At 40.3% G+C, this 17,804-nt stretch overlaps 1 protein-coding gene across 4 annotated transcripts in view; it reads left to right on the top strand.

Moving 5' to 3' along the window:
- Nucleotides 1-16,393, top strand: part of ankrd27 (ankyrin repeat domain 27 (VPS9 domain)) — a 37,012-nt gene extending 20,619 nt beyond the window's left edge. For 3 of the 4 annotated variants that reach the window (XM_069528306.1, XM_069528307.1, XM_069528308.1), the window contains exons 13-28: nt 95-216; nt 1,121-1,203; nt 1,325-1,440; nt 3,998-4,090; nt 4,883-5,080; nt 6,019-6,078; nt 6,895-7,011; nt 7,160-7,204; nt 7,383-7,499; nt 8,060-8,254; nt 9,392-9,511; nt 10,210-10,383; nt 10,939-11,032; nt 11,174-11,252; nt 11,330-11,393; nt 12,584-16,393. In XM_069528306.1, the coding sequence (XP_069384407.1) occupies nt 95-216; nt 1,121-1,203; nt 1,325-1,440; nt 3,998-4,090; nt 4,883-5,080; nt 6,019-6,078; nt 6,895-7,011; nt 7,160-7,204; nt 7,383-7,499; nt 8,060-8,254; nt 9,392-9,511; nt 10,210-10,383; nt 10,939-11,032; nt 11,174-11,252; nt 11,330-11,393; nt 12,584-13,198 (2,292 nt within the window). In that variant the 3' untranslated portion in view covers nt 13,199-16,393. The remainder of the gene's footprint in view (nt 1-94; nt 217-1,120; nt 1,204-1,324; nt 1,441-3,997; nt 4,091-4,882; nt 5,081-6,018; nt 6,079-6,894; nt 7,012-7,159; nt 7,205-7,382; nt 7,500-8,059; nt 8,255-9,391; nt 9,512-10,209; nt 10,384-10,938; nt 11,033-11,173; nt 11,253-11,329; nt 11,394-12,583) is intronic. The other variant, XM_069528309.1, reaches the window with a different exon arrangement.
- Nucleotides 16,394-17,804: the final 1,411 nt, after the last annotated feature.

Genomic DNA, 17,804 nt, shown 5'->3' with positions numbered 1-17,804 from the left:
TAGATCATTTACTGGTCACAGTCGGAGCCCCAATTTACAGTAGCAAGGAAATGATATTGTATTAACTGATTTTCTGTGTGTGTGTGTGATGTAGCACATAGCAAATGGAAATGAGGCTGAGGTTGAACGTCTGCTGAGTGAAGGAGAGAGCGACGAGGACGTTAGGATGTGTCACCCCCTCTGTTCCTGTGACCTCTGTGACCTCCAGCTCTCCGGGTCAGCATCCCGACACACTACACATCCGTCATGACTAAACACTCTTAGCCAGACACAAACCAAATCCATGTTCTAGTGAACACCACCCCAAATGTCATCACATGGTTTAAAAGTGAAAGTGGCATGACAGCAGTAATAGCCCTCCCCCTACACAACATGTTTTCCAGTAAAGCTTCCAACTTGTTTTTCTATTTCCTCTTCTTTGTTGCATCAGAGTAGAGATTTCACTTCCCTCTTCAACACACACACACACACACACACACACACACACACACACACACACACACACACACACACACACACACACAAACACTTCATAGTATCAGGATCATTTAGCTTAAAAACTACATAAGCCGTATGTATTATTTTGGCATTAAAAGATCATTCATGAAATTCACACCAGCGCCAGCATATTACCTGTGGCTGTAAACTGTTAAAAAAATCATCTACAGATTAATAGATGTGAGGTACGTTTGAAAAAATCTGTCACCAGAACCTTAACAACAATAGATTATTTGTTAGAGATCAGGGGTCTCATTTATCACGGTATAATTCGGTTAAATTCTATATATTGAGGACATCACAACTGTAGAGGGCGGGGTCTGAGGCAGCTCCAGGTACAAAAGTTTCCAGGTGGACTGTGATTTATAAAGTGAACATTGTGTTCAGGTGTGCGTGTGCGCACGGATTTAGAAATCAGATTTTTCTTTTGCGTACACCACTTCCGGCTTTTGTGTGCACGGACACTTTTAGTATGAATCCTACGCACTGTTTTATAAATGACACCCCAGATCTTCATTTGTTTCACTGAGCACCCATGACTATAACTGAGATCAGTCAGTGTCTTGCCTTTGACTTTTGTGAGTTACTGTAACTGACTCTGGCTTTTGGCATCCGGTTGCAGGCGACTGAATGACCCGTCCATAATCACGCCGTTTTCCAGAGATGATCGAGGTTACACCCCACTGCACGCCGCAGCTATCTGTGGTGAGCAGCTGCTAACACACAGAGGGATAAAAACATGAGCTTCTTTAACATTGAGACCCCGAATGTACATGAAAACTGTTGAACTAACTTCACTTTATCTGTGTGTGCATGTGTGCAACAGGTCAGGCTCAGCTAATCGACCTGCTGGTGTTTAAAGGAGCGACAGTCAATGCCACAGACTACCACGCCCTCACACCGCTGCACCTGGCCTGCCAACGGGGATACCAGGGAGTCACGGTGAATACACTCACACGCAAACCTACAGTACACTGTCTGAATGTGTGTGTGTGTGTGTGTGGGTACTCATACTTATATATTTTTTTATACTTATACCCATTGTTAGCGTAGACCTTACGGAGTGAGGACATTTTTGGAAAGTGAGGACATTTTTGCTGGTCCTCAAGTTTTCAAAGGCTTGTTTGATGGTTAAGACTTTTTAAAGTTAAGCGTTATAGTTAGGTTTAGGTTAGAGTTATGGTAAGAGTTAGGGTCAGTCATTTAGTTGTGATGTTAAGGTAAGATAGAAGTACAAGAATGAATTTGTGTGTATATAGATAACACAACATGAATGAAGATATCTACATCAGTAAAGAGCAGAGTGTTATACTATATAATACTAATAAAAGGGGAAATTAACATTAGACCTAAAATAAAATAAGATATAAACAATATCACAAAGATTTCAAAGAATAATGGAAGATACAAACAGGCAGAAATGGAATATGACAGGAAACAGGAAAAACAAAACTTATGGTGCAGCTACAGTGCAGAGTGAGATGTGAATAAATGAGACAAGATAAGAGTTAATTGATGTCTGGGGAAATTAACTGTCACAGCAGCACCTGAAGAAACATGCCATTTACATTTCATACAAAACGATAAAACCCTGCACTAAAAATGGGAAACTGTAAAACAACCCAGCGATTAAAGATGAAATAAAAATGTATTCACATACCACATGTAAACAGTAAGTACATTTGAAGTCTACCGTGGATTGTTACAATATAATGGCTGATAATCAAAATATCTCTATTCAGTGAATGAATGGGATTTTTACTTCAGAAACCATGCTGTTGAGATCTACCGGTGGAGCAGTCTGTCAGAGATGTGGGGGAACAGTGATAGATGTGAAACTCTGAAAATTTGTTGGACAAACACTTGACAGAAAAAAAGCGCTGCAGCTTTGAAGAGGGAAAACTCAAATACAAAAGAACACATGATAGTAAGTAGGTGCTGACTGTACGTGTGTTTTTAAGGTGTTTAGACATTAACAACACATAGACATCCAGGACGTTCTCTGCATAGGATCCATCTGCTGCTGTGAACCAGGCCTCCCAAAAATATCACCACTAATAATGAAGAATTGTTGATTTGGAGAAATGGTAACAAATTGTGGATATTCATCACTTCATAGTTTAACATGGAAATGGTGCACTCATAGGGGTGATGCTCATCCTGCAGGGGCTCGTATACACTCAGATCAGGTGCTGCTGCTACACAAACACATATCCGTCACAATCAGACCGACCAACGACAGCACCACGAGAGGTCCTGACATGGTCAGGCAGAATGGAGTTTACACTCAGTAGATACCGCTTTTGCTGTGCATGTTCACATGACAAGCACAAAGCTCTCAGCAGGCAGAGGGACCTCAGCTTAACACCAGCCCTGCTCTGTAAGAGTGTGTTGTTCCCCTGAGACTGATCAGCTCCTAAAGTTAATCATCTGGAGGTACCCTGCATACTGATAGAGCAGTTTATAAAAAAAAAAACATCACTGCAGCCGTACGTTTGCCAACAATCAGCTTGACTCTCTAGATCATCAGCAAAAATGTTTTCTGGACCGATGAAACAAATTGTTTGCGAAGATCAGCCCCACGCTATAAAAAGGAAACAGCAAATAAACACGACGTCATCCCAACAGTGTCTCTTACAGGATAATGTCATGGTGTTTGTCTGCATCTAATCATTCGTAGAAGCAGCTGATAAAGCGGCACAATGATTCAAAACATGGAAGTATATCTGCTTCAGAATGAATTCAGAGAAAACCAGAGTTGTGTGTCTGAACCCGACAGATGATGTGGAGCTCAGGGAGTTGATCACATGTCTGAGCTGAAGCAGCTCTGTGGGAACAATGATCCAAAACCTTTCCAGAACTTTGAGCAGCTCTGGAGGTTTTTTTTTTTTCCTTATTCCTTTATATTGTGTTCCTTCCTTTATTCAAGAGTGTGGTCTTTCAGGTTAACAACAGGACTTATTCACATCCAGCTTTTGTAATGCTCAGACTCAAATATACCCTGCTTGTGCTTAGATTTCCTGTGCTTCAGCTTCAGCTCTTCTCCTTGCGCTTAAGATGCTTCTGTGCGTATGTGTTAGAAGTCGAACAGAGCCCAGTTCTGTGGGATTGTATAGCTATATAATAAGATGATAGAATATACAGCGATGGACCACAATGTTATAGTTCAACATTATACAGTAATAATGTTGTGAGTGTCCAAACTTAATTTTAATCAAAGTATATTGCAACTGTATTGCTTCATAAACCGTATGTATACAGAGGGAGCTGTGAGGAGTCAGTTTGGTCGGAAAACATCTGGTGAAAGAAATGAGGCATCAATACATTTTTTTTTTTTAACCTTTTTTGTAACTGTCCATCAACCTGCAGTACTATATCAGTGTGTTGGGACAGATGAATAAAGATGCACTGGGTCATTAATATTATTGGTACAAAACAAAAAAATACCATTATATAAATATGATCCATGAAAATGACTAACGTACTCTCTGTCCTGTAGCTGCTGCTGCTGCACTACAAGGCCAACACAGATTCTCAGGACAACAACGGAAACACACCGCTGCACCTCGCCTGCATGTACGGACACGAGGACGTAAGTGTAACGCTGAGGATCTGTTACTCACAGCCACTCGTGAAAGTGAACACCAGTAGAGAATTTCCTCACATCTGATAAAACCATTCACTTGTGCTCAAAGATAACCTGATTTGAATTTGGAGGTCAAAGGTCACAGTAACCTCACAAAATTGGTTTAGCCTCATGAACCGTTCATATTAAGAACGCCTCGATAGAATCCTTTTAAAATTTGGCACAAATGTTCAATTGGACAAACAGATTAATTTATTAGATTTGCGTCATCAAAGGTAAAGGTTCAAGGCCCTTTTGAACATGATATCTCGAGTCTGCCTGTAGGCAGTTTCTTCAAATTTGGACTTTGAGTTGTCACTTGGACTCAAAGGCCCAATCCCATTTCACCCCTTCTCCCTACCCCTTGTTTGAGCGTTATCATACCTCTTGAAACAGAGTCACAAGGGTTAGTGGTTGAAATCTTCCCCTACGAATTGGGACTTCAAGAAGCCGTTACATCATCAGTAGCTGTCACGAAAACCCGACACGTCATCAGTACTCATCAACGTAAACAGACGAGACAAAAAGTTTTGCCTTAGATGTCACACTAATAACATTGTTGACATCTCAAATAAACCAATGCTTCATTTTTAGTCTCATTACATCTGAATTTTTTTCTTAACATCAATTTGTAACCTGTTTGTTTCAATATTTTACTTTTATAGATTAAGCGATTCATCAATTCATCACAGTCACTGATCAACATGATCCCTGGTAATGATTGTGATGGTGGTTGTGCTCTGCTTTGTGTGTGTAAAGTGTGTGAAGGCCTTGGTGTACTATGACGTCCAAACGTGCCGCCTGGACCTTCAGAACGATAAAGGTGACACGGCGCTGCACATGGCGGCTCGCTGGGGCTACGAGGGAATCATCCAGGTGCTGCTGGAGAACGGAGCGAGTACCAACATCCACAACAAGAGCAAAGATTCGCCACTGCAGTGTGCACTCAACACCAAGGTCAGCAACACACGGAGAAGAGACCAACCAGATTTACACAGAAATGTTCTGTACGTCCGTTGAATATACATAAACTTTCCAAAGTGTTCAGTTTTGAGCCAAGTAAAGAATTTGCATCTTGCATCTCCCTGAAGTTTTAGCCATGGTCATGTTACATTTCAGAAGTATTGGTTCTCTGGGCTCAGGTTTGTCAAACATTTACAAAAGTTTCTTTCAGTATTTTAAGCTTTTCCATATTCATCCTCATTTGACTTTCCTATTTACTATATCTGGACATCAGCTCACAGTGTGGCAGGTGAAACAGCCAAATCTCTTGCTTAATCACACCAGGATATTGTTTTTTACTTCTGTTATCCTGATGGCCTGTTTTCTTGGATTTGTTCTACATTTGATTTTAACCTGATTACATTTACACATGGTATTAAGCAGTGACTCCAGTGTCCGCATTGAGATCTGATTGAGATCTGATCACTCGATCCTCCTGCTTCATTATGTAAAGCTGTGTTATCAGGGTTTCCTGCTTTTCAGTTGGTCTCGTCTACTCTCCAATCACATTTGTACAGAATTACATGCAGACTGCTTACTGGCTTATGGCTGCGAGCTGTGTTAGCCTGTGCAGCTGCTGCCACCTCACATGTGAATAATATTTCTGCTCACGTAGTTGTTATATGAGGATTAACAACTGCACTACACTTGTATTCAATGTGGTCATTATGTGTCCCTGACCACAGCCAAATAGATCACTGTCTGTCTGAATGTGGTCAAGCTATCTGATTGCTGTCAGATCACCCTAACAAATTTTATTGCGGGTGTAAATAGGGTGTCACAGGAATCTGACCTCAGCTAATCTTATTATTGTTTAAACGCCTTCCTGTCACTAATACGTGTGTGTGTGTGGGTGTGTGTGGTGTGTGTGGTGTGTGTGTGTGTGCCTGTAGATCCTCACTTTGTTGCAGTCAAGTCAGAACGGCCGTCAGCGCAGAGGCAGCCGAATTGATGTGAGTGTGATCTACTCACGTGTCTTCATCAAGAGACATGTAAACCTGAGAGGTCCGGGCACACAGACTTATCAAGTTTGGACTTGATAAGCAACAAATAATGACACTGAAAATCATTTGACCAGTGCCAGAGAGAGAAAAAAAAAAATTGCAATCCATTTTTGATTCAGTCTAGAATGAGACTAGACATTTACAAACATTTTTTAACTCTGTTTGCTTTCTGCAAAACAAATTTTCTTCCTTGGGTAATGAAGTTTACTTTATCTTCTACTTCAAGGGTATGTTCTCTCGCTTGATTTGAACTTAGAAAAAGTAAAAATATTCTTACAGAACCAAGACATTTTTGTTTGGAGGAAATACATTTTTTAGGACTGAAATCCAACATTAGTAAACTGCAGCTAATACTGTACATGAATGTATCAGTAATAATTCCATATGACAACAGTGAACAGGGCCATTTTACTGAGGAAACTTTAGTACCTGTGATATTAATTTCTACACAAAGTAGTAAATTATAATTCTGGTCATTGGTTGTAATTCATGACTTGAAAAGTGCAAGGATCAGATACAGCACGGTAACATACAATCTGAAACTGTGTTTATATGATCATGGTAAAGGTTAAAATGTAAAAATGCGCCAGTCAGCATTATTCCACACAAAACACAAGTTTAATTTAGATCTTTACTCAATATTTAAGAAAACTATTCAAAAGCCACTTCTCCAGAGAATCTGAAGGTTTTTATTTTGAACATCTACCTTGATTAGTTTTAATTTTTTCCCTCTGTCCCTCCTTCTCTACCTCCTCTTCATCCCAGTCTCCCAGTCGCTCCCCTCTGGCCTCAGATTGCAGCAGCCGTCGCTCCTCAGTCTCCAGCACCTCCTCTTTGGGGTCCGAGGCCAAACCGGAGGGAGAACGGGTCAGACACAGAGAGGTAAAAGGGGAAAATGCTGGTAGTACAGGAGACACTCCTAACACACCCATCTCACCTCTACATCAGACGCCACAAACTAGAAAATCAACAACTAGGAAGAGACACAATTCAGAAACTGGTCAATAATACTGATCATGCTCTTCGGCAGGTGGAGAAGCTGCTGCGTGCTGTGGCAGATGGTGATGTGGAAATGGTGAGGGCAAAGTTACACAACAGGGGTCAACATCCCTTTGCTACCTGAACACCATGTTCTGTTGATGTCATCTGAGGGTGTGTGTGTGTGTGTGTGTGTGTGTGTGTGTGTGTGTGTGTGTGTGTGTGTGTGTGTGTGTGTGTGTGTGTGTGTGTGTGTGTGTGTGTGTGTGTTTCAGGTGCGTTACCTTTTGGAGTGGATGGATGAGGAAGAGGAGGATGAAGAAGAGCTCCGGCCTGAGGCACTGCTCTGCCATCCGCTTTGTCAGTGTCCAAACTGTGCCCCCACTCAGAAGGTGTGACAGCTCAACAGGCAGTAACATAATTCCTGTATACTCACAGTTGTAAGCAGTGCACAATGGTTTAATAAACTCCATAATGCAGTTGTAAGCAGATCGAATTGTTAATTCATGTATTTGTAATGGACGACCATCAGTTCCTTCAACAGTACAATTCATCATCAAATACAACGAAATGCTTGACATGAAAGCAAAGAATTATAACATTTACAGTTCAACAAAGATGTAAAGATAAATATAATACAATATAATGAATATAGTAAGATAAATCATTGATTATATTTTGTTATTCCTTTGTTTTTCTATCATGTATATTGAACTATTAATATTTTATTTTCACATGTAATGTGCTTATTCTGTATATGGCTGCTGTAACGGTAAAGGTTGTTATAATCCCCTATTAAACCTGCACATACTAGTTATAAATGCTTCATGTGAAACCTAAAGTAAAGCAATAACAAGCTGGACACAAAACACGCCTCCAGTCCTTATGATGTCTCTTGTTTCTTTGCATCGGCTGAACAAATCTGTCCCACTGTCCTCCTCGTGTCTTGCAGCTGTCTGTTCTGCAGGCCGGAGCTCTCGGCGTCAACAGCTGTAACGCTGAAGGCTTCTCGCCGCTCCATGTCGCCGCCCTGCACGGCCATTCAGCGCTGGCTGCCCAGCTGATCCGCCACGGGGCCAACGTCAACGCCCGCACGAACCAGAACGCCACGCCGCTTCACCTGGCCACCCAGAACAGCCACATCCAGGTAGGGGTGGGGAGTGGTTAACTAAAGGAGCGATGTTTCATAGTGTCCAACTGAAGTTTCTAATGTTCGTTTTGTGTCATCAGGTTTTTTTTTTTTTTGGAGTAGTGTATGCACTGCTGAGATTTGTTTTTGTTACACTTACAATTCAAACTCCCACATTAAAATTGCTAACTATTTGGATGCAAGAGAAGATGTGTATGGAAATGTTAATGCTATCTTATATCACAATATGTTACTTATATACAGTAGATTTTTCTGCAGGGAAATATATATATGTTTAAGTCATGCAGCAAATTATATCACATTGACACAAAAGTATATTCTAAAGTATATAGCATACAATTTATTTGCATAAAGAATTTCACCTCACAGTGGCCTCCTACAAGCACAAAGTTAAGTTTTTAAACCTATTCTTATAATTCTAGGAAATCTTGAAGAAATGACCTGTGGAAATGTGGATGCAGGCTCAGCCTCAGTGCTTTTTATGGCAGCATGTTTCCTGAGGCAGGTCACAGTGCCGCGTTACTGTATTGTGTCACCTTAGTGATAAAAAGTGTTGGTATGTTGAAGTAGGTCAGCCCCAACTCTGATCGTTTCTCTGCAATAAGGAAGTCCGGTTCAAAGTTTTTGTTCGGTGGCACCACCGTCTGGTGAACAGTTGGCATGTCCAAATGATGATGTTTATAGTTAGTCCGACTATACAGCTGTGTCTCAATGTGTGTTAAGTGAGTTCACACCTTTATGTAGCAGGTCTGAATGGGGTCATGCACACACAGTAGTCTATTCACCACACATACCTTCTGCCCACCCTGAATACTCACTAGATCATCCAATGTGGATTACGCAGCTTCTGTATTCATGCAGCTGTTTTTCTCAAAGAGCTTTACAGAACAAGTCGGGTTCACCCATTCTCACACATTCCCGCTGCACTTCTATGCACATCATCTTTTTCTGTCACAGCCGTCAGTTAATTGAGCTCAGTTTCTTATTTAATATCTTAAGAACAACATTTGATGCCGTATCAGTGTAAATCTGCTTCAGGTCTCTGTTCCCCCTGCTGTGAATGATTTTGTATTCACATGATGAAGTGACTGAGTGTGTGCACATTTGCTTGTTTTGTGTCCTTGATGTGTGTAGGTGGTGAGGTTCCTGCTTGAGTGCAATGCCAAACTGAATAAAAAGGATCACTATGGTAACACACCTCTGATACTTGCCTGTCTCTGTGGAAACCTGGAGACAGTCACTACTCTATTACAGGTAAACACGCTGTTCATCACATCTGAATTCCAGAAAATATTTCTTTGACTTTGACTTTCATCATGGCTGCAACTTAAATGAATGTTGTGGTAGCAATTTCAACAAGAGAGAGTGATGTAACAGCTTCTAGAGAGGACAGAAAGAGAAAGATGCCAAAAAGCTTCTTCATCTCCTATGCACAAGGAAAACAATTAAGATGAGCAGAATCTTCTTAGAGCAGATCCGTCAATAAAAACGATTGTTCCCTGACTCTGTGTACAACTGCAGGAATGAGCTGACCAATAGGCTCCTTTTATTTCATATGATTAAATGAATAATACCACGAGGAACATTAATGTTTAAATCACCTCTGTCTGAATGACGCAGCAAACAAACGGGTGAAACCAGTAATCTAACATATTCCCAGCAGTGACTTTAAATAAAGATGAGCGACCTTCTCTTCCTCCCACTATACAGAGTTAAAATCAAAATGTCTCTGATGGAGGTGACAATCCATTATGCTGGTGACATAATTTAGGGCCAGTCTTTCATGTAGTAATCGTGGAGTGGAGCCTAAGTATCAATGTCCCACCCATGCAAAACTTGTCCGAAAATGAGCACTCAAACAAACATCAGCGTAGAAACTACTAGAAGAGGACGTTTCTTAGAGGTGTAAAAATGTGTTTTATTTAAAAAAAGATTTCCTTCTGTCTGTGCAGAGTAACGCCCTGGTGAACGTAGCAAACCTTCAGGGGAACACGCCTCTCCATGAGGCGGTGCGGGGCGGACACCAGGCGCTGGTGGAGCTGCTGCTGAGGAGTGGAGCATCACCCGGCCTCAGAAACAAGAGGCAGAGGACGCCACTCGACTGCGCCTACGAACTGGGTGGAAAGGTGGTCCTGCAAACACTGAACACTACAGGGACAGGAGAGGGTGGCACATTGGGGTTGTATGTTTGGATTCAAGCAGACATCTTATATCTTTACTTTGTCTAAAAACTCTAAAAAAATCTGGATGTGAAATCAGACCATTTACATATATACTAAACACAAATATACTCACAATATATAGATTTCTGTAGTTACCTCAATTTCTCAAATGTCATGTAAATGAGAAATTGTTTTCTAGATTCATGGTGAAGGGATTAGAGGACGGTGGAAGACAAATACACGATATCCTTATGTATGTGTTGGACAGGTCTAGTATCCCTGCTTGACAAACAGCTCTGACAGAAAAGTATCACTTTGGCAACAGTAAGGTGGAATAAAATAAATGTCAGTAATAGCAGTGTCCAAACCATTTAAAATCAATCAAGTCTTACCAGAACTAAACACAATACCTGAAGTGATGATCGTAATTTACTGTGCGATGTCATTAAAAGTGTCAGTAAGTGAAGCAGGATTAGAATGATTTACAGCAGTAACCCTGATTCCTCTTCTCCTCCGCAGAACACTGAGATCCTGAGAGCTCTGCAGAAGGCGTCTGGACTTTCCCCTGATGATGAACCCATCAAACTCCTCTCTGTGCCCAAAGGAGCTCTTGGTAATTGTAGGATTTTATCCTTTCCAAACTGCCACGAATCCTCTTTCATGAGAAGACAACTTTTACCTCTCAGTTCAGACTTTGGATTTTTGTGTCAGTCGTGAATCAGGATTTGATCTCTCTGTGTTGTCACCACTACAGCTCATTCATTTGTGCAGCGTCTCAGGCTGCAGGATCACTCCAATGGCAGGCGACAGAAACTGGCTCAGTCCATCAGCAGGTAGACTGCCTTCTTTATCTAAGGTTGCTTGTTTCAAAGTCATTTTTTAAACAGTATTTAAATGTCCTTTAACTCAGGATGCAGCAGATGAAGAAAGGTTCCTCTGGTTCTCCCCCCAGGTGTTCACCAACCCTGAACCAGGTATTATACTGTGCACGTTCTCACTGTTGCACTCCTTATGTGAGGATGTTTTAGCCACAGTAAAAAGCAGGGAGGCCAAGGATAAGTCATCGGTCCACCTATTAAGTCCATAGTGAAATACCTCAACAACAAATGGATAGATTTCCATGAAATGTTATACAGACATTCATGGTCTCCAGAGGAAAGCTGACATGTCATCCTCAGCTGTACACTTGTAATGAATGCTCTTATAGATTCTTACAATGGGAACACCCAAGCCTTTTTTTAACCAAACTATTTTTACTAGCTTTCTTTCAGATTGTTGAGATTTCTCTTAATTCACTTTCTGTCTTTACAAAAAGAAGATGTAGTAAAAGTGTAATAAAATTTAACTTTTAAACTAATTGAATAAATTAATCAGATCCACCAATCTGAGATATTTGTCATATTTATAGTATTTTGAATACATCTCAGAAATCAGGAAAAACTATACAGATTTTATGTCAAATTACATGCGTGTATATTCAGAATAAAATGTAATGCATGATTATCAACAAGAGAGAAGTGAGACGTGTACAATTATTTCACAAAAAAGCAAACATGGTGGAGCATGTTCTTAGACAGTACTTTATGCCCTTACAGTGTTAGAGTTAGAGACTGTCCATCCATTATCTATACAGCTTATATGCATAATCTTTTGAGGGTCATGGGGGGACTGGAGCCGATCCCAGCTGATATTGGACGATAGGTGGGATACAGCCGCAGTGTATCACAGGGCCGATCAACCATTCACACTGACATTCACACGTCAATTTACTGTGTCCAACTAACCCCAACCCCAATCTGCATGTCTTTAGACTGTGGGCTGAAGCCAGAGTACTCGTAGCATGCACTCTATCTATATGTTATGTTTTGGATTTATATTCCATACTTATTCACAGTAACCATACGGAGATAACTACATTGCTGACTACAGCTTTATTATATCTGCTGTTTTGAATCTGTTTAGTATTTATTATTTATTCTGCCAATGTATGTAATCACAATTTGCTTTGTTTTCATCACTTGCAGTCAAATAACACACAACACACAACCCTGTTCTTTTTTTTTGCCCTTTGGTCAGTGAGGAATGACATTTAGTTCAGCTGTTTTCCAGGTATGAAGATGAATGACTGTAACAGTTTATTTACAATAACCTTATTTCTTCCCAGAAGAATCCAGACAGGAGAAGGTTGAAGCGAGGGGAGACAGTGGAGGTCAGCAGTCCCTCGGGATGCTGCGACCCCGGGCCCCGGCGGGGAGAGCGGCCCCTGGGACGCTGTCACACCCTGGATTCTGGAGAAACCACAATAAAGAGGCTGGTGTCCTTGCAATGCGATGCATCCGAATGCACTCCGACAGAGAGCGGTCAGACTGACGACACACACGTCCCCAGAACCGCTGAGGACACTCTGTCAGCAGGTGTTGACACGTCTAGAGACACAGATGAAACTCACTCCACTGACGTCTCTAGCTGTAGCACCGGTAGCGAGACCTCCCCATCCCCGCCATCCAACACATCATCACATGCAGATTATTTGTTTGAAGCCCCTCCCACACACATCCTCGCGAACCACTCTGCTTCACATGAGTCGGAGGAGCCGCCTCACGTCAACAGCCAAAGCCTCCAGCCTATAAATGGAACATTAGTGGAGTCATGTGACGACCAGACTCTGCCTCGCCTCGACACAGAGCCCTCGAATTCAGAAAGCAAAGATGGAAATTCAAATCCCACCCACATCGCCGACCCCCACCCCCCCATCCAACAGTCAAATGGATTCAACTGAAAGCTGGTTGGAGCTAAAAACTTTCCACAGTTTTTACTTCACAGGGATGACAAGGGATAAAGAGTCAGTTCACTCATTTTACAAAAAACCTGTGTGGTCGCTTACTGTACCTATAGTTGTCTTTAGTGATGCAGGTTCAGATTTCTGCCTCCACTCCAGTACAATAGAGATGAACGGAGTTAACTTGTATGACTAGAATCTGTCTCTTCTTTTCATTTGTTCAATCCAAAAACAGCACTGTGATAAAATAACACAGTGTTGTTGTGGGCGTGAGACTATGAATCATGAAGTCCTGCTAATCAGACACAACACTGCACAGAGGTTCAGAACTTTATGGACAGGTTATTAAATGTTATCACAACAGCAATTACTTCAACCCTGTCTCCACTGCAGTGCTGTCAACTGCAGGGTTACAACATCAGACATCAGGGTTAAGCACTTGCTCATTCTCAATTGTGTTGCGTTAACATGAAGAAAAAACACCCCTCACAGTAAGATCTGTGGCTTCTCCAGTGAAGTAACCACAACACTGTTTGCAGAAAGGGATGTTGTTTCTATCCACTTCCACTATACAGAGGTGGAGGCAGACATCTCTAGAGGCTGACTCAAAAGTGGATGAACCAAAAAGCTTTGGGATAACTGATCCTTTAAAGTCCCAATGAAATGTAAAAGGTGTGTGTTATGCATTTCTGACAGCACACACAAATCCACAGAGTCCCTCCCTGTCTTTTAACAAACATCCTGTTGACTTACTTTTCTTTAATTGGAAGAAATCCACCACACAACACATATAACACGTTAAGGACCTGACGTTTTTCACATCGTTGTGTCCTGATTGTCTTTAACAATGCAAACACGGTTCCAAATGAACTGGGGTGAACACCGATTCCCTTCATTTATTTTGCCATCGCTAATGTGTGATTTAAAAGATTCTGCTAAAGTATCATTCGATTGTGACTTGAGCAGAGATATTAACAGAGCTGAGGCTTTCTCTCTCCCCCTCCCTCGTTCACGCTGAAGCAGCTCTCTATCTCCTCCTCTCCTGAGTGTGAAGCACTTTCTTCTACTTCTAGGCTAAAACAAAGAGAAAAAGGGACGCAAACTGACGTTGTTTTAGTTTGATACCGTTTGAATGTTGTTGCTTGAGCTTTATGTAAAGCCATTAGAGTGAAGCTCTGATCTGAGCTTTGTTTTACTTGACTGTTAGACATTGGATAGATTACAGGGTTGTAAATTGACTTACAGTTTGTGTGGTTTTTCCCTTTTTTCCTCCCATTTAACATCATACTACTCCATGTACTGTTTCATAACTAGGATACATTTCAAATTTTATTTATGACCTGTGTTGTCAGGAGGGTGTCGTGTGTTCAGAGAGGTTCGACTTCTCCTGAACGTGAGAATGTGTTTTCCTTCCGGACATAGATAAAGTTGAAGGATCACACATCTGGCTCTGCATGTTTTTCATCCATTCATTATCATTATCATTAAGCCACTTGAGTTTGATTCTTGAAACTTGCTGCGAATAGCCAGACGCACGTTTATTGTTTTTAACTGTCACCGCATTGTAGTGTGTAGTCATTTTACATACACGGTATATTCGGTATGCTGTATGTGTATACGCATATGTCTGTTCACATTTAAACTATTATAGATTAGGTCAATAGATACATGTGGTACAGTTTAGGTAAAATATAAAAATTATAATAATGATAATAATAATAGATTATAGTTATATATCACTTTTAAAACATATGTTTAAGTTGCTGTACCTAGCGACCCAACAGTCATTTAAATTCAGTGAAGCTGCACCACACACTCTAAATTAGCTGTTTTATCAACATTCACATATTCTCTGAGAAACTGGTGAGAATGTTGAAAAAAGAACGATAAAAAAAATCCATCCCTTTGTCTGGATCCACCCTAAAAGATCCTTAGCCCATGTCCCATCCCTCCACCAAGTTCTGTGGAAATCAGAGAAGTTTGAATGTAATACTGCTGATTAACAAACAAACCAACAAACAGACCATGGCAAGTAACCATCACCGCTGCCTGCTCCTGACAACAAACAGAGCTGAGAAAACCTACAAATAGCAAAAAGGTGTTTTTATAATCCTCATTCAACTTGATGAATTGAATCTGAACCCCTTGCTTCTACTACTTCTCTTTATTGCAGGTCCGTGCAGGAAAATGTTAAAAAGATTTTCATCTACGATTGTGAAGTTTTCCTATCTGACGTGTAACAAGTAACAAGACTGCAGAGCTTGCGATGGGAAAACACAAGTGTTTGGGGGAAAACAAAACGTCACTTGTTAGACCTCAGTAAATTGGCAGCTATGATGTGTACATATAGCAGCTTTATCCACTTAATAACTGCTCATTCTACTTCATCAAGACTGGGTGTAATTTAAAAGTTCTGATTGAAATTTTTATGCCTTTTAATTTGATGAGTAATAAAGTGTCTGATTTGTTATGTTAATGTACAAAATTCTGTTGTCAATCGGCAAATTGTAGTAAATAACTGAGAAAAGTTAAGGTTTACATTTGCTGTTTGTTCAGCTATGTATGTTCGTGTAACATTTTATATTTCATGATATAATACTGGTAAAAACAAGCCCTTCTCTGTATTTATTCAGTATTGATGCTTTCACACATCTCAAGCATGTTTCAAGTCACTGCAGCTTGAATGTACAATACACAGGAATGACATTAAACCAATGACTGCCCTCGAGTAGACGAAACCAACAACAGATGGTATGAGATTGAAAAGTAACCAGCGGTGAAGTGAATTAATGAACCAATAAAACGTCCGACAACACAAGTATACATATACATATGATAACCATTTCAAAACAACTGCATTACAGTATAATGAAGTCACAGGGTGAATAACTGCCCCCTCAGTGTGACTGGTCACATTGATATCCACTTCACACACTTCGTTTATCTGTACGTATCGAACAGTTTGAGTGAGGGTGATGCTCACTGCTGTTTACATGGTGCTCTCCCTCTGTCTGTGTTTAGCCTGTCACACACATACACACAACGGTTTTTTTTCTAATTTCAAACCAAGCGATGAGTCTTAATCATTTTTGTTTGTGTTTTTATTTTTAGGTTTGGATGTTTAAAGATGATGTGAATGTGCCTTATTTAATTCACTCCCAAATAACCAATAATAAACCTATGACTGAACTATGATTTAGACGTTTTCTGTTTTTTCTGTTTAATTTTTTACTGAAACTTACAAGTACATTTGATTATTGTTTTGGAACCATATCTTTTATGGTTAAATACCTGGAGCACTGATATTTAAGTCTTTTTCATTTTCTCTGTATTTTGGAGAGTTTTAACTCATTCAAATCAATAATTAAATATCTTGCAAAAGTTCACATCAAGTCAAGTCACATCTTGTTTTCTTGTGATACTAAACACTGTGACTTCGCACTGAGCTGTGTGGGTGCAGCATTTCTCTAAATTTACTCATTTAATATGAAATTGAGCAGATTTTCTTTTATATTTCATTCGAGAATCCGTCTCTCCTTCAGGTCGCTTTTGAACATATGATCACATGAACTGCATTTTCTTCTCAGCACATCAAGAACTACAAACCACATGTGGCTTCTTCTGAAGTTTCAACAGATTTTCAACATTCAAATTCTTTGGGGGTAGTTTTGCCTCACTCTTGTTGAGGGTTAGGGGCAGAGGATGTGGAACCGTGTCAAACCCAATGAGACAAACTGTGAGTATGGGCTTTACAAATACAATTTGATAGATTGATTCTCATCTGTGTTGGTTCAGTCTCGACTTTGGAAAAAGTTGGGGAAATAGACACAGTGAAGGGCTGTACAAATAAAGAGTGAGATCTTATGAACGCAGATGTTGAATCAAGAGTGTCCTGACTGGTATGTAGCCTATAGCATCAAACTGTTGATATTATTAACAGTAAAGTTCATTAATTCATATAAAGTCACACATCAATACTGAAGGAAAGAGTCATTTCTAGATTAAACCTGCCAGTAGCTGATTTATTGGGGGAAGAATAATAATAATAATCTCCTGACTGAATACATTTTCATATTTAGAGTATTCAATAAGTCATTGTAAATATTTAAGTTTTATGTCAGAGGGTTAATCGACAAGAGTGCCCAATTACCACAGAGATTAAAAAATCCAGTCCTACTGACACACATAGAGATAAGTATTTCACAGAAGTACAGGAGGGAAATGTCTTCAAATTCAATACTAAAAAGTACATTTAGCTTGGGCAATACTGAACCCAAACTACCTACTGTAAAGTACCTACAACAGTACTAATACTGCTGAAACACCAATGACTGAATGTAGGAAAGCTCATTTGTCAGACATCCTACTACAGAATAAGGTTGTTTTAAATAATGGATTTTTAATCCAGGGCTTTTAGTTGTAGTGGAATATTTTGCAACTGTGGCATTGGCACTTTTACTCCCGTGAAGGATCTGGGTTTTTATTTGAGCAGTGTTGACTCTGGATGAAGATAAGAGGTCTGGTTGTTGATGACAGAAAATGGGGCCTAGCTATTAAAGGCTGAGAAGCTTTTATTAGAAGTGCTGGTGATCTGAACCCTGGAGGA

The sequence above is a fragment of the Paralichthys olivaceus genome, chromosome 7 (genome assembly GCF_024713975.1).
Source record: "Paralichthys olivaceus isolate ysfri-2021 chromosome 7, ASM2471397v2, whole genome shotgun sequence".
NCBI lineage: Eukaryota > Metazoa > Chordata > Actinopteri > Pleuronectiformes > Paralichthyidae > Paralichthys > Paralichthys olivaceus.
The sequence above is the reverse complement of the archived record's forward strand: the minus strand, read 5'-3'. Positions and strand labels throughout refer to the sequence as shown.